General features: G+C 57.2%; 1 protein-coding gene across 1 annotated transcript in view; it reads right to left on the bottom strand.

Annotated features, from left to right (window-relative positions):
* The window catches only part of nvl (nuclear VCP like), a 368,828-nt gene that overhangs the window by 278,997 nt on the left and 71,911 nt on the right, over positions 1-17,920 (bottom strand). Inside the window, exons 5-6 of the mRNA XM_072500597.1 lie at positions 16,801-16,927; positions 15,952-16,028 (exon numbers count right to left, since the gene is read on the bottom strand). Coding sequence (XP_072356698.1) covers positions 15,952-16,028; positions 16,801-16,927 — 204 coding nt within the window. The remainder of the gene's footprint in view (positions 1-15,951; positions 16,029-16,800; positions 16,928-17,920) is intronic.

Below are 17,920 nucleotides of genomic sequence, written 5' to 3'. Positions count from 1 at the left end.
TACCCGACTGCAGATACCTTATAGAACACCACGGCCAGCCTACAGGGCTGCAGACACCCTATAGAACACCACGGCCAGCCTATCCGGCTGCAGATACCCTATAGAACACCACGGCCAGCCTACCTGGCTGCAGATACCTTATAGAACACTACTGCCAGCCTACCCGCCTGCAGGTCCCCTATAGAACACCACGGCCAGCCTACCCGGCTGCAGATACCCTATAGAACACCATGGCCAGTCTACCCGACTGCAGATACCCTATAGAACACCACGGCCAGACTACCCGGCTGCAGATACCCTATAGAACACTACTGCCAGCCTACCAGCCTGAAGATCCCCTATAGAACACCACGGCCAGCCTACCCGGCTGCAGATATCCTATAGAACACAATGGCCAGCCAACCCGACTGCAGATACCCTATAGAACACCACGGCCAGCCTACCTGGCTGCAGACACCCCATAGAACACCACGGCCAGCCTACCCGGCTGCAGATAACCTATAGAACACCATTGCCAGCCTACCCGGCTGCAGATACCCTATAGAACACCATGGCCAGCCTGCCCGGCTGCAGATACCCTATAGAACACCACGGCCAGTCTACCCGACTGCAGATACCCTAAAGAACACCATGGCCAGTCTACCCGGCTGCAGATACCCTATAGAACACCACGGCCAGCCTACCCGGCTGCAGATGCCCTATAGAACACCATGGCCAGCCTATCCGGCTGCAGATACCCTATAGAACACCACGGCCAGCCTACCCGACTGCAGATACCCTATAGAACACCACGACCAGCCTACCCGGCTGCAGATACCCTATAGAACACCACGACCAGCCTACCCGACTGCAGATACCCTATAGAACACCACGACCAGCCTACCCGGCTGCAGACACCCTATAGAACACCACGGCCAGCCTACCTGGCTGCAGATACCCAAAAGAACACTATGGCCAGTCTACCCGACTGCAGATACCCTATAGAACACTATGGCCATCCTACCCGGCTGCAGATACCCTATAGAACACCACGGCCAGCCACCCGCTGCGTGGGTTTCCTCCGGGTGCTCCGGTTTCCTCCCACAGTCCAAAGATGTGCAGGTTAGGTGGATTGGCCGTGATAAATTGCCCTTAGTGTTGCGTGGGGTTACTGGGTTATGGGGATAGGGTGGAAGTGTTGACCTTGGGTAGGGTGCTCTTTCCAAGAGCCGGTGCAGACTCGATGGGCTGAATGGCCTCCTTCTGCACTGTAAATTCTATGAAACACCACGGTCAACCTACCCGGCTGCAGATACCCTATAGAACACTATGGCCAGCCTACCCGGCTGCAGATACCCTATAGAACACCATGGCCAGCCTACCCGGCTGCAGATACCCTATAGAACACCATTGCCAGCCTACCCGACTTCAGATACCCTATAGAACACCACGGCCAGCCTACCCGGCTGCAGATACCCTATAGAGCACCAAGGCCAGCCTACCCGGCTGCAGATACCCTATAGAACACCACGGCCAGCCTACCCGGCTGCAGATACCCTATAGAGCACCAAGGCCAGCCTACCCGGCTGCAGATACCCTATAGAGCACCAAGGCCAGCCTACCCGACTGCAGATACCCTATAGAACACCACGGCCAGTCTACCCGGCTGCAGATACCCTATAAAGCACCACGGCCAGTCTACCCGACTGCAGATACCCTATAGAACACCATTGCCAGCCTACCCGGCTGCAGATACCCTATAGAACACCACGGCCAGCCAACCCGGCTGCAGATACCCTATAAAGCACCACGGCCAGTCTACCCGACTGCAGATACCCTATAGAGCACCAAGGCCAGCCTACCCGGCTGCAGATACCCTATAGAGCACCAAGGCCAGCCTACCCGGCTGCAGATACCCTATAGAACACCACGGCCAGCCAACCCGGCTGCAGATACCCTATAGAGCACCAAGGCCAGCCTACCCGGCTGCAGATACCCTATAGAACACCACTGCCAGCCAACCCGGCTGCAGATACCCTATAGAGCACCAAGGCCAGCCTACCCGGCTGCAGATACCCTATAGAACACCACTGCCAGCCTACCCGGCTGCAGATACCCTATAGAACACCACGGCCAGCCTACCCGGCTGCAGATACCCTATAGAACACCACGGCAAGCCTACCCGGCTGCAGATACCCTATAGAACACGATGGCCAGCCTACCAGGCTGCAGATACCCTACAGAACACCACGGCCAGCCTACCCGGCTGCAGGTACCCTATAGAACACCAGAGCCAGCCTACCCGGCTGCAGATACCCTATAGAACACCAGAGCCAGCCTACCCGGCTGCAGATACCCTATAGAGAACCAAGGCCAGCCTACCCGGCTGCAGATACCCTATAGAACACCACGGCCAGCCTACCCGGCTGCAGATACCCTATAGAACACCACGGCCAGCCTACCCGGCTGCAGAAACCCTTTAGAACACCACGGCCAGCCTACCCGGCTGCAGATACCCTATAGAACACCACGGCCAGCCTACCCGACTGCAGATACCCTATAGAACACCACGGCCAGCCTACCCGACTGCAGATACCCTTTAGAACACCACGGCCAGCCTACCCGGCTGCAGATACCCTATAGAACACCACGGCCAGCCTACCCGGCTGCAGATACCCTATAGAACACCACGACCAGCCTACCTGGCTGAAGATACCCTATCGAGCACCAGGACAAATCTACCCGGCTGCAGATACCCTATAGAACACCACGGCCAGCCCACCCGGCTGCAGGCACCCTATAGAACACAACGGCCAGCCTACGTGGCTGCAGATACCCGATAGAACACCATGGCCAGCTTACCTGGCTGTAGGCACCCTATAGATCACTATGGCCAGGCCAGCCTACCTGGCTGCAGACACCCTATAGAACACCACGGCCAGCCGACCCGGCTGTAGACACCCTATAGAACACCACGGCCAGTCTACCCGACTGCAGATAACCTATAGAACACTATGGCCAGCCTACACGGCTGCAGACACCCTATAGAACACCATGGCCAGCCTACCTGGCTTCAGACACCCTATAGAACATAACGGCCAGTCTACCCGACTGCATATAACCTATAGAACACTATGGCCAGCCTACCTGGCTTCAGACACCCTATAGAACACCATGGCCAGCCTACCCGTCTGCAGACACCCTATAGAACACCATGGCCAGCCTACCCGGCTGCAGATGCCCTATAGAACACCATAGCCAGCCTACCTGGCTTCAGATACCCTATAGAACACCATGGCCAGCCTACCCGTCTGCAGCCACCCTATAGAACACCATAACCAGCCTACTCGGCTGCAGATACACTATAGAACACCACGGCCAGCCTACCCGGCTGCAGATACCCTATAGAACACCACGGTCAGCCTACCCGGCTGCAGATACCCGATAGAACACCACAGCCAGCCTACCCGGCTGCAGATACCCTATAGAACACCACGGCCAGCCTACCCGGCTGCAGATACCCTATAGAACACCACGGCCAGCCTACCCGGCTGCAGATACCCTATAGAACACCACGGCCAGCCTACCTGGCTGCAGATACCCTATAGAACTCCACGGCCAGCCTACCCGGCTGCAGATACCCTATAGAACACCATGGCCAGCCTACCCGGCTACAGATGCCCTATAGAACACCATGGCCAGCCTGCCCGGCTGCAGATACCCTATAGAACACCACGGCCAGCCTACCCGGCTGCAGACACCATATAGAACACCACGGCCAGCCTACCCGGCTGCAGATACCCTATAGATCACCACGGCCAGCCTCCCCGTCTGCAGACACCATATAGAGCACCACGGCCAGTCTACCCGACTGCACATAACCTATAGAATACCACGGCCTGCCTACCCGGCTGCAGATACCCTATAGAACACCACGGCCAGCCACCCACTGCAGATACCCTATAGAACACCATGGCCAGCCTACCCGGCTGCAGATACCCTATAGAACACCACGGCCAGTCTACCCGACTGCAGATACCTTATAGAACACCACGGCCAGCCTACCCGGCTGCAGATACCCTATAGATCACCACGGCCAGCCTACCCGTCTGCAGACACCATATAGAGCACCACGGCCAGTCGACCCGACTGCACATACCCTATAGAACACCACGGCCAGCCTATCCGGCTGCAGATACCCTATAGAACACCACGGCCAGCCTACCTGGCTGCAGATACCTTATAGAACACTACTGCCAGCATACCCGCCTGCAGATCCCCTATAGAACACCAAGGCCAGCCTGCCCGGCTGCAGATACCCTATAGAACACCATGGCCAGCCTACCCGCCTGAAGATCCCCTATAGAACACCACGGCCAGCCTGCCCGGCTGCAGATATCCTATAGAACACAATGGCCAGCCAACCCGACTGCAGCTACCCTATAGAACACCACGGCCAGCCTACCTGGCTGCAGATACCTTATAGAACACCACGGCCAGCCTACCCGGCTGCAGACACCCTATAGAACACCACGGCCAGCCTGCCCGGCTGCAGATACCCTATAGAACACCACGGCCAGTCTACCCGACTGCAGATACCCTAAAGAACACCATGGCCAGTCTACCCGGCTGCAGATACCCTATAGAACACCACGGCCAGCCTACCCGACTGCAGATACCTTATAGAACACCACGGCCAGCCTACCAGGCTGCAGATGCCTTATAGAACACCACGGCCAGCCTACCCGGCTGCAGATACCCTATAGAACACCACGGCCAGCCTACCTGGCTGCAGATACTCTATAGAACACTATGGCCAGCCTATCCGGCTGCAGATACCGTATAGAATACCACGGCCAGCCTACCCGGCTGCAGATACCCTATAGAACACCACGGCCACCCACCCGCTGCAGATACCCTATAGAACACCACGGCCAGCCTACCCGGCTGCAGATACCCTATAGAACACCACGGCCAGTCTACCCGACTGAAGATACCTTATAGAACACCACGGCCAGCCTACCCGGCTGCAGATACCCTATAGATCACCACGGCCAGCCTACCCGTCTGCAGACACCATATAGAGCACCACGGCCAGTCTACCCGACTGCACATACCCTATAGAACACCACGGCCAGTCTACCCGACTGCAGATACCTTATAGAACACCACGGCCAGCCTACAGGGCTGCAGACACCCTATAGAACACCACGGCCAGCCTATCCGGCTGCAGATACCCTATAGAACACCACGGCAAGCCTACCTGGCTGCAGATACCCTATAGAACACCACGGCCAGCCTACCTGGCTGCAGATACCCTATAGAACACCACGGCCAGCCTTCCTGGCTGCAGATACCTTATAGAACACGACTGCCAGCCTACCCGCCTGCAGATCCTCTATAGAACACCACTGCCAGTCGACCCGGCTGCAGATACCCTATAGAACACCACGGCCAGACTACCCGGCTGCAGATACCCTATAGAACACCATGGCCAGTCTACCCGACTGCAGATACCCTATAGAACACCACGGCCAGACTACCCGGCTGCAGATACCCTATAGAACACTACTGCCAGCCTACCCGCCTGAAGATCCCCTATAGAACACCACGGCCAGCCTACCCGGCTGCAGATATCCTATAGAACACAATGGCCAGCCAACCCGACTGCAGATACCCTATAGAACACCACGGCCAGCCTACCTGGCTGCAGATACCTTATAGAACACCACGGCCAGCCTACCCGGCTGCAGACACCCTATAGAACACCACGGCCAGCCTACCCGGCTGCCGACACCCTATAGAACACCACGGCCAGCCTACCCGGCTGCAGATACCCTATAGAACACCACGGCCAGCCTACCCGACTGCAGATACCTTATAGAACACCACGGCCAGCCTACCCGGCTGCAGATACCCTATAGAACACCACGGCCAGCCTACCTGGCTGCAGATACCCTATAGAACACTATGGCCAGCCTACCCGGCTGCAGATACCCTATAGAACACCACGGCCAGCCACCCGCTGCAGATACCCTATAGAACACCACTGCCACCCTACCCGGCTGCAGATACCCTATAGAACACCACGGCCAGCCTACCCGGCTGCAGATACCCTATAGAGCACCAAGGCCAGCCTACCCGGCTGCAGATACCCTATAGAGCACCAAGGCCAGTCTACCCGACTGCAGATACCCTATAGAACACCACGGCCAGCCTACCCGGCTGCAGATACCCTATAGAACACCACTGCCAGCCTACCTGGCTGCAGATACCTTATAGAACACCACGGCCAGCCTACAGGGCTGCAGGCACCCTATAGAACAGCACGGCCAGCCTACCCGGCTGCAGCTGCCCTATAGAACACCACGGCCAGTCTACCCGACTGCAGATACCCTATAGAATACTACTGCCAGTCTACCCGGCTGCAGATACCCTATAAAGCACCACGGCCAGTCTACCCGACTGCAGATACCCTATAGAACACCATTGCCAGCCTACCCGGCTGCAGATACCCTATAGAGCACCAAGGCCAGCCTACCCGGCTGCACATACCCTATAGAACACCACAGCCAGCCTACCCGGCTGCAGATACCTGATAGAACACCACGGCCAGCCTACACGGCTGCGGATACCCTATAGAACACCACGGCCAGCCTACCCGGCTGCAGATACCCTATAGAGCACCAAGGCCAGCCTACCCGGCTGCAGATACCCTATAGAACACCACTGCCAGCCTACCCGGCTGCAGATACCGTACAGAACACCACTGCCAGCCTACCCGGCTGCAGATACCCTATAGAGCACCAAGGCCAGCCTACCCGGCTGCAGATACCCTATAGAACACCACGGCCAGCCTACCCGGCTGCAGGTACCCTATAGAACACGATGGCCAGCCTACCAGGCTGCAGATACCCTATAGAACACCACGGCCAGCCTACCCGGCTGCAGGTACCCTATAGAACACCATAGCGAGCCTACCCGGCTGCAGACACCATATAGAACACCATGGCCAGCCTACCCGGCTGCAGATACCCTATAGAACAACACGGCCAGTCTACCCGACTGCAGATACCCTAATGAACACCATGGCCAGTCTACCTGACTGCAGATACCCTATAGAACACCACTGCCAGCCTACCCGGCTGCAGATACCCTATCGAGCACCACGGCCAGCCTACCCGGCTGCAGATACCCTATAGAACACCACGGCCAGCCTACCCGGCTGCAGATACCCTATAGAACACCATTGCCAGCCTACCCGGCTGCAGATACCCTATAGAACACCATGGCCAGCCTACCCGGCTGCACATACCCTATAGAACACCACAGCCAGCCTACCCGGCTGCAGATACCTGATAGAACACCACAGCCAGCCTACACGGCTGCGGATACCCTATAGAACACCACGGCCAGCCAACCCGGCTGCAGATACCCTATAGAGCACCAAGGCCAGCCTACCCGGCTGCAGATACCCTATAGAACACCACTGCCAGCCTACCCGGCTGCAGATACCGTACAGAACACCACTGCCAGCCTACCCGGCTGCAGATACCCTATAGAGCACCAAGGCCAGCCTACCCGGCTGCAGATACCCTATAGAACACCACGGCCAGCCTACCCGGCTGCAGGTACCCTATAGAACACGATGGCCAGCCTACCAGGCTGCAGATACCCTATAGAACAACACGGCCAGTCTACCCGACTGCAGATACCCTAATGAACACCATGGCCAGTCTACCCGACTGCAGATACCCTATAGAACACCACTGCCAGCCTACCCGGCTGCAGATACCCTATCGAGCACCACGGCCAGCCTACCCGGCTGCAGATACCCTATAGAACACCACGGCCAGCCTACCTGGCTGCAGATACCCTATAGAGCACCACGGCCAGTCTACCCGACTGCACATACCCTATAGAACACCATGGCCAGTCTACCAGGCTGCAGATGCCTTATAGAACACCACGGCCAGCCTACCCGGCTGCAGATACCCTATAGAACACCACGGCCAGCCTACCTGGCTGCAGATACCCTATAGAACACTATGGCCAGCCTATCCGGCTGCAGATACCGTATAGAATACCACGGCCAGCCTACCCGGCTGCAGATACCCTATAGAACACCACGGCCACCCACCCGCTGCAGATACCCTATAGAACACCACGGCCAGCCTACCCGGCTGCAGATACCCTATAGAACACCACGGCCAGTCTACCCGACTGCAGATACCTTATAGAACACCACGGCCAGCCTACCCGGCTGCAGATACCCTATAGATCACCACGGCCAGCCTACCCGTCTGCAGACACCATATAGAGCACCACGGCCAGTCTACCCGACTGCACATACCCTATAGAACACCACGGCCAGTCTACCCGACTGCAGATACCTTATAGAACACCACGGCCAGCCTACAGGGCTGCAGACACCCTATAGAACACCACGGCCAGCCTATCCGGCTGCAGATACCCTATAGAACACCACGGCAAGCCTACCTGGCTGCAGATACCCTATAGAACACCACGGCCAGCCTACCTGGCTGCAGATACCCTATAGAACACCACGGCCAGCCTTCCTGGCTGCAGATACCTTATAGAACACTACTGCCAGCCTACCCGCCTGCAGATCCTCTATAGAACACCACTGCCAGTCGACCCGGCTGCAGATACCCTATAGAACACCACGGCCAGACTACCCGGCTGCAGATACCCTATAGAACACCATGGCCAGTCTACCCGACTGCAGATACCCTATAGAACACCACGGCCAGACTACCCGGCTGCAGATACCCTATAGAACACTACTGCCAGCCTACCCGCCTGAAGATCCCCTATAGAACACCACGGCCAGCCTACCCGGCTGCAGATATCCTATAGAACACAATGGCCAGCCAACCCGACTGCAGATACCCTATAGAACACCACGGCCAGCCTACCTGGCTGCAGATACCTTATAGAACACCACGGCCAGCCTACCCGGCTGCAGACACCCTATAGAACACCACGGCCAGCCTACCCGGCTGCCGACACCCTATAGAACACCACGGCCAGCCTACCCGGCTGCAGATACCCTATAGAACACCACGGCCAGCCTACCCGACTGCAGATACCTTATAGAACACCACGGCCAGCCTACCCGGCTGCAGATACCCTATAGAACACCACGGCCAGCCTACCTGGCTGCAGATACCCTATAGAACACTATGGCCAGCCTACCCGGCTGCAGATACCCTATAGAACACCACGGCCAGCCACCCGCTGCAGATACCCTATAGAACACCACTGCCACCCTACCCGGCTGCAGATACCCTATAGAACACCACGGCCAGCCTACCCGGCTGCAGATACCCTATAGAACACCACGGCCAGCCACCCGCTGCAGATACCCTATAGAACACCACTGCCAGCCTACCCGGCTGCAGATACCCTATAGAACACCACGGCCAGCCTACCCGGCTGCAGATACCCTATAGAACACCACTGCCAGCCTACCTGGCTGCAGATACCCTATAGAACACTATGGCCAGCCTACCCGGCTGCAGATACCCTATAGAACACCACGGCCAGCCACCCGCTGCAGATACCCTATAGAACACCACTGCCACCCTACCCGGCTGCAGATACCCTATAGAACACCACGGCCAGCCTACCCGGCTGCAGATACCCTATAGAGCACCAAGGCCAGCCTACCCGGCTGCAGATACCCTATAGAGCACCAAGGCCAGTCTACCCGACTGCAGATACCCTATAGAACACCACGGCCAGCCTACCCGGCTGCAGATACCCTATAGAACACCACTGCCAGCCTACCTGGCTGCAGATACCTTATAGAACACCACGGCCAGCCTACAGGGCTGCAGGCACCCTATAGAACAGCACGGCCAGCCTACCCGGCTGCAGCTGCCCTATAGAACACCACGGCCAGTCTACCCGACTGCAGATACCCTATAGAACACTACTGCCAGTCTACCCGGCTGCAGATACCCTATAAAGCACCACGGCCAGTCTACCCGACTGCAGATACCCTATAGAACACCATTGCCAGCCTACCCGGCTGCAGATACCCTATAGAGCACCAAGGCCAGCCTACCCGGCTGCACATACCCTATAGAACACCACAGCCAGCCTACCCGGCTGCAGATACCTGATAGAACACCACGGCCAGCCTACACGGCTGCGGATACCCTATAGAACACCACGGCCAGCCTACCCGGCTGCAGATACCCTATAGAGCACCAAGGCCAGCCTACCCGGCTGCAGATACCCTATAGAACACCACTGCCAGCCTACCCGGCTGCAGATACCGTACAGAACACCACTGCCAGCCTACCCGGCTGCAGATACCCTATAGAGCACCAAGGCCAGCCTACCCGGCTGCAGATACCCTATAGACCACGGCCAGCCTACCCGGCTGCAGGTACCCTATAGAACACGATGGCCAGCCTACCAGGCTGCAGATACCCTATAGAACACCACGGCCAGCCTACCCGGCTGCAGGTACCCTATAGAACACCATAGCGAGCCTACCCGGCTGCAGACACCATATAGAACACCATGGCCAGCCTACCCGGCTGCAGATACCCTATAGAACAACACAGCCAGTCTACCCGACTGCAGATACCCTAATGAACACCATGGCCAGTCTACCCGACTGCAGATACCCTATAGAACACCACTGCCAGCCTACCCGGCTGCAGATACCCTATCGAGCACCACGGCCAGCCTACCCGGCTGCAGATACCCTATAGAACACCATTGCCAGCCTACCCGGCTGCAGATACCCTATAGAACACCATGGCCAGCCTACCCGGCTGCACATACCCTATAGAACACCACAGCCAGCCTACCCGGCTGCAGATACCTGATAGAACACCACAGCCAGCCTACACGGCTGCGGATACCCTATAGAACACCACGGCCAGCCAACCCGGCTGCAGATACCCTATAGAGCACCAAGGCCAGCCTACCCGGCTGCAGATACCCTATAGAACACCACTGCCAGCCTACCCGGCTGCAGATACCGTACAGAACACCACTGCCAGCCTACCCGGCTGCAGATACCCTATAGAGCACCAAGGCCAGCCTACCCGGCTGCAGATACCCTATAGAACACCACGGCCAGCCTACCCGGCTGCAGGTACCCTATAGAATACGATGGCCAGCCTACCAGGCTGCAGATACCCTATAGAACACCACGGCCAGCCTACCCGGCTGCAGGTACCCTATAGAACACCATGGCCAGTCTACCCGACTGCAGATAACCTATAGAACACCATGGCCAGTCTACCCGACTGCAGATACCCTATAGAACACCATGGCCAGTCTACCCGACTGCAGATAACCTATAGAACACCATGGCCAGTCTACCCGACTGCAGATACCCTATAGAACACCATGGCCAGTCTACCCGACTGCAGATACCCTATAGAACACCACGGCCAGCCTAACTGGCTGCAGATACCCTATAGAACACCAAGGCCAGCCTACCCGGCTGCAGATACCCTATAGAACACCACGGCCAGCCGACCCGGGTGCACATACCCTATAGAACACCATGGCCAGCCTACCCGGCTGCAGACACCCTATAGAACACCATGGTCAGCCTACCCGGCTGCAGATACCCTATAGAACACCATGATCAGCCTACCCGGCTGCAGACTCCCTATAGAACACCACGGCCAGCCTACACGGCTGCAGATACCCTATAGAACACCACGGCCAGCCTACCCGGCTGCAGATACCCTATAGAACACCATGGCAAGCCTACCCGGCTGCATACACCCTATAGAACACCACGGCCAGCCTACCCGGCTGCAGATACCCTATAGAACACCACGGCCAGCCTACCCGGCTGCAGATACCCTATAGAACACCATGGCCAGCCTACCCGGCTGCATACACCCTATAGAACACCACGTCCAGCCTACCCGGCTGCAGACACCCTATAGAACACCATGGCCAGCCTACCCGGCTGCAGATACCCTATAGAACACCACGGCCAGCCTACCCGGCTGCAGATACCTTATAGAACACCACGGCCAGCCTACCCGGCTGCAGACACCCTATAGAACACCACGGCCAGCCTACCCGGCTGCAGATACCCTATAGAACACCATGGCCAGCCTACCCGGCTGCATACACCCTATAGAACACCACGTCCAGCCTACCCGGCTGCAGACACCCTATAGAACACCATGGTCAGCCTACCCGGCTGCATACACCCTATAGAACACCACGTCCAGCCTACCCGGCTGCAGACACCCTATAGAACACCATGGTCAGCCTACCCGGCTGCATACACCCTATAGAACACCACGTCCAGCCTACCCGGCTGCAGACACCCTATAGAACACCATGGTCAGCCTACCCGGCTGCAGACACCCTATAGAACACCATGGTCAGCCTACCCGACTGCAGACACCCTATAGAACACCACGGCCAGCCTACCCGGCTGCAGATACCCGATAGACCACAGCCAGCCGACCCGGCTGCAGATACCTTATAGAACACCACGGCCAGCCTACAGGGCTGCAGACACCCTATAGAACACCAAGGCCAGCCGACCCGGCTGCAGATACCTTATAGAACACCACGGCCATCCTACCCGGCTGCAGATACCCAATAGAACACCACGGCCAGCCTTCCCGGCTACAGATACCGTACAGAACACCACGGCCAGCCTACCCGGCTGCAGATACCCTATAGAACACTATGGCCAGCCACCCGCTGCAGATACCCTATAGAACACCACGGCCAGCCTACCCGGCTGCAGATACCCTATAGAACACTATGGCCAGCCACCCGCTGCAGATACCCTATAGAACACCACTACCAGCCTACTTGGCTGCAGATACCCTATAGAACACCACTGCCAGCCTACTTGGCTGCAGATACCCTATAGAACACCACTGCTAGCCTACCAGGCTGCAGATACCCTATAGAAAACCACGGACAACCTACCCGGCTGCAGATACCCTATAGAACACCACGGCCAGCATACCGGGCTGCAGATACCCTATAGAAAACCACGGACAACCTACCCGGCTGCAGATACCCTATAGAACACCACTGCCAGCCTACCTGGCTGCAGATACCCTATAGAACACCACGGCCAGCATACCGGGCTACAGATACCCTATAGAACACCACTGCCAGCCTACCCGGCTGCAGATACCCTATAGAACACCACTGTCAGCCCACACGGCTGCAGATACCCTATAGAACACCACGGACAACCTACCCGGCTGCAGATACCCTATAGAACACCACTGCCAGCCTACCCGGCTGCAGATACCCTATAGAACACCATGGCCAGCCTACCCGGCTGCAGATACCCTATAGAACACCACGGACAACCTACCCGGCTGCAGATACCCTATAGAACACCATGGCCAGCCACATGCTGCAGATACCCTATAGAACACCACTGCTAGCCTACCCGGCTGCAGATAACCTATAGAACACCACGGCCAGCCTACCTGGCTGCAGATACCCTATAGAACACCATGGCAAGCCTACCCGGCTGCAGATACCCTATAGAACACCACGGCCAGACTACCCGGCTGCAGATACCCTATAGAACACCACGGCCAGCCTACCCGGCTGCAGATACCCTATAGAACACCACGGCCAGCCTACCTGGCTGCAGATACCCTATAGAACACCATGGCCAGCCTACCCGGCTGCAGATACCCTATAGAACACCATGGCCAGCCTACCCGGCTGCAGATACCGTACAGAACACCACGGCCAGCCTACCCGGCTGCAGATACCCTATAGAACACCACGGCCAGCCTACCCGGCTGCAGATCCCCTATAGAACACCACGGCCAGCCTACCTGGCTGCAGATACCCTATAGAACACCACGGCCAGCCTACCCGGCTGCAGATACCCTATAGAACACCACGGCCAGCCTACCCGGCTGCAGATACCCTATAGAACACCACGGCCAGCCTACCCGGCTGCAGATACCCTATAGAACACCACGGCCAGCCTACCCGGCTGCAGATACCCTATAGAACACCACGGCCAGCCTACCCGGCTGCAGATACCCTATAGAACACTATGGCCAGCCTACCCGGCTGCAGATACCCTATAGAACACCATGGCCAGCCTACCTGGCTGCAGATACCCTATAGAACACCATGGCCAGCCTGCCCGGCTGCAGATACCCTATAGAACACCACGGCCAGCCTACCCGGCTGCAGATACCCTATAGAACACCACTGCCAGCCTACCTGGCTGCAGATACCCTATAGAACACCATGGCCAGCCTACCCGGCTGCAGATACCCTATGGAACACCACGGCCAGCCTACCCGACTGCAGATACCCTATAGATCACCACGGCCAGCCTACCCGACTGCAGATACCCTATAGAACACTATGGCCAGCCTACCCGGCTGCAGATACCCTATAGAACACCACGGCCAGCCTACCCGGCTGCAGATACCCTATAGAACACTATGGCCAGCCTGCCCGGCTGCAGATGCCCTATAGAACACCACGGCCAGCCTACCCGGCTGCAGATACCCTATAGAACACCACGGCCAGACTACCCGGCTGCAGATACCCTATGGAACACCACGGCCAGCCTACCTGGCTGCAGACACCATATAGAACACCACGGCCAGCCTACCCGACTGCAGATACCCTATAGAACACTATGGCCAGCCTACCCGGCTGCAGATACCCTATAGAACACCACGGCCAGCCTACCCGGCTGCAGATACCCTATAGAACACTATGGCCAGCCTGCCCGGCTGCAGATACCCTATAGAACACCACGGCCAGCCTACCCGGCTGCAGATACCCTATAGAACACCACGGCCAGCCTACCCGGCTGCAGACACCATATAGAGCACCACGGCCCGCCTACCCGGCTGCAGATACCCTATAGAACACCACGGCCAGCCTACCCGGCTGCAGACACCATATAAAGCACCACGGCCAGTCTACCCGACTGCAGATACCCTATAGAACACCACGGCCAGCCTACCCGGCTGCCGATACCCTATAGAACACCATGGCCAGCCTACCCGGCTACAGGCACCTGTAGAAGCCAACTATTTCGAATACATCTGACAGGTAGAAACATTAAGCCCTAGTATATTAATCCCCAGTTTCCCCATTTAAAATGAAGAATTTCAGCTCTCTCATAACCTCGGGTCATTTCAAAACATATTCAGCAGAAGTCATTTCAGCAAAACTCACTCTACTGAGTCCCATTGTTCTGACAAACACATTGGCCAAGAGAGAGTGCCGTCCAAGGCCCTGACAACAGCACAGCAACTGTGTAGAACCTAAAAGAACTATTGTCCTGACAGTTAAGTCAGCAACAAACCAGTTCAGGCCGCTTGCGATAACAGCGCTAAATCGCATTGCATAACTCATACAGGAATTCATCTCGCAAACATTTTAGACAAATACTGCAAATGTATTTGACTCTAACCCAAACCAATTCGGATTACAGAGGGGTGTAATTAGATGGCTGAAGACAGATATGATCCAGTATAACTGAGGTTTCCTTCGGCTATTTTTATCTGGATCATTCTCTCTCTTTCATGAATCATCTAAACTTTGATCTGAACTATTCGCTGTCTCCCTGTCTTCAGATTTCATTTTCAGACTTTGACTTTTAAAGTTATTGCGAGCTGTTTGTCTGAGCAAGAAGGTCATTTCTGTAATTGTTTGAAAGTTCAATTGTCTACAAATTACCTGTGGGAGTCCTATGCTGGCCGGACTGATTAGAGAATAAGACTTTTGAATGACTTTCAATTGTAATCAATAGAAGACAAAAAGAACAATTCCTATTTGCACCTGAGGTGTTTTAACTTAAATTTCGACTGAGTTCTAGTAATCGCAAAGTGCTGCTAAAACCGCATGGCACATCTATCAGCACCCTATAGATCACCACGGCTGCAGACACCGTATAGATTGTCATAACAAGAATACGCAGCGAGTCTTTACCTTCAGGGTATCTTCACTGCCACCAACATCTTCAAACGTCACCGTTGAACGCTGCAACTCAAAACCTTTCCCCTCAACTAAAAACAAATACGAGAAATTACTCAGAGTCAGCAGGAGGAGGAAGGGCAAGGGCACGATGAGAGTGGCACGATGGGAGCGGCGGGAGGGGAGCGGCGGGAGGGGAGCGGCGGGAGGGGAGCGGCGGGAGGGGAGCGGCGGGAGGGGAGAGGCGGGAGGGGAGAGGCGGGAGGGGAGTGGCGGGAGGGGAGAGGCGGGAGGGGAGAGGCGGGAAGGGGGTGGCGGGAGGGGGGTGGCGGGAGGGGGGTGGCGGGAGGGGAGTGGCGGGAGGGGAGTGGCGGGAGGGGAGTGGCGGGAGGGGAGTGGCGGGAGGGGAGTGGCGGGAGGGGAGTGGCGGGAGGGGAGTGGCGGGAGGGGAGTGGCGGGAGGGGAGTGGCGGGAGGGGATTGGCGGGAGGGGAGTGGCGGGAGGGGAGTGGCGGGAGGGGAGTGGCGGGAGGGGAGTGGCGGGAGGGGAGTGGCGGGAGGGGAGTGGCGGGAGGGGAGGGGAGTGGCGGGAGGGGAGGGGAGTGGCGGGAGGGGAGTGGCGGGAGGGGATTGGCGGGAGGGGATTGGCGGGAGGGGGCCCAAGCCAGCAGTGGCAAAGAGAGGGACTGTGCAGGAAGCAGGTGAGGGAGTGTGGGTGGGGAGGCAGCAGATTGTGATGGGTGAGTATAAGGAGCGCGGGAGGGGGGAGGGATAGATGAAGGAACGAGAAGGGGAGATAGAAATCAGAAGCTCATTTCCTGCAGTGTTTGAGCGAGGGTTAAAATATCCTCTTTTACTAACCCACCTTTCCTCTTCAAGATGGATGACTCTATCTGACCATCCAAATCCTGGGGCTCTCGTTCACGTAGTTTCCTTTTCTTCAGCCGCCTTCTCTTGGTCTCACGGCGATCCACATGCGATTCTTCTGTTCTCTGGAAGAGAATAAAACAGCCTGCGTTTGTAACACTAACTCCTCACCCAACCCCCAGCCTCGAGCTGCACTCACTCCTCACCCATCTCCCAGCCTCGAGCAGCACTAACTCCTCACCCAACCCCCAGCCTCGAGCAGCACTAACTCCTCACCCAACCCCCAGCCACGAGCAGCACTAACTCCTCACCCAACCCCCAGCCTCGAGCAGCACTAACTCCTCACCCATCTCCCAGCCTCGAGCAGCACTAACTCCTCACCCATCTCCCAGCCTCGAGCAGCACTAACTCCTCACCCATCTCCCAGCCTCGAGCAGCACTAACTCCTCACCCATCTCCCAGCCTCGAGCAGCACTAACTCCTCACCCAACCCCCAGCCTCGAGCAGCACTAACTCCTCACCCATCTCCCAGCCTCGAGCAGCACTAACTCCTCACCCAACCCCCAGCCTCGAGCAGCACTAACTCCTCACCCAACCCCCAGCCTCGAGCAGCACTAACTCCTCACCCATCTCCCAGCCTCGAGCAGCACTAACTCCTCACCAAACCCCCAGCCTCGAGCAGCACTAACTCCTCACCCATCTCCCAGCCTCGAGCAGCACTAACTCCTCACCCATCTCCCAGCCTCGAGCAGCACTAACTCCTCACCCAACCCCCAGCCTCGAGCAGCACTAACTCCTCACCCATCTCCCAGCCTCGAGCAGCACTAACTCCTCACCAAACCCCCAGCCTCGAGCAGCACTAACTCCTCACCCAACCCCCAGCCTCGAGCAGCACTAACTCCTCACCAAACCCCCAGCCTCGAGCAGCACTAACTCCTCACCCATCTCCCAGCCTCGGGCAGCACTAACTCCTCACCCAACCCCCAGCCTCGTGCAGCACTAACTCCTCACCCATCTCCCAGCCTCGAGTAACACTAACTCCTCACCCAACCCCCAGCCTCGAGCAGCACTAACTCCTCACCCACCTCCCAGCCTCGAGCAGGACTAACTCCTCACCC

This window comes from Scyliorhinus torazame, chromosome 4, assembly GCF_047496885.1.
Source record: "Scyliorhinus torazame isolate Kashiwa2021f chromosome 4, sScyTor2.1, whole genome shotgun sequence".
Classification (NCBI taxonomy): Eukaryota; Metazoa; Chordata; class Chondrichthyes; order Carcharhiniformes; family Scyliorhinidae; genus Scyliorhinus; species Scyliorhinus torazame.
The sequence above is the reverse complement of the archived record's forward strand: the minus strand, read 5'-3'. Positions and strand labels throughout refer to the sequence as shown.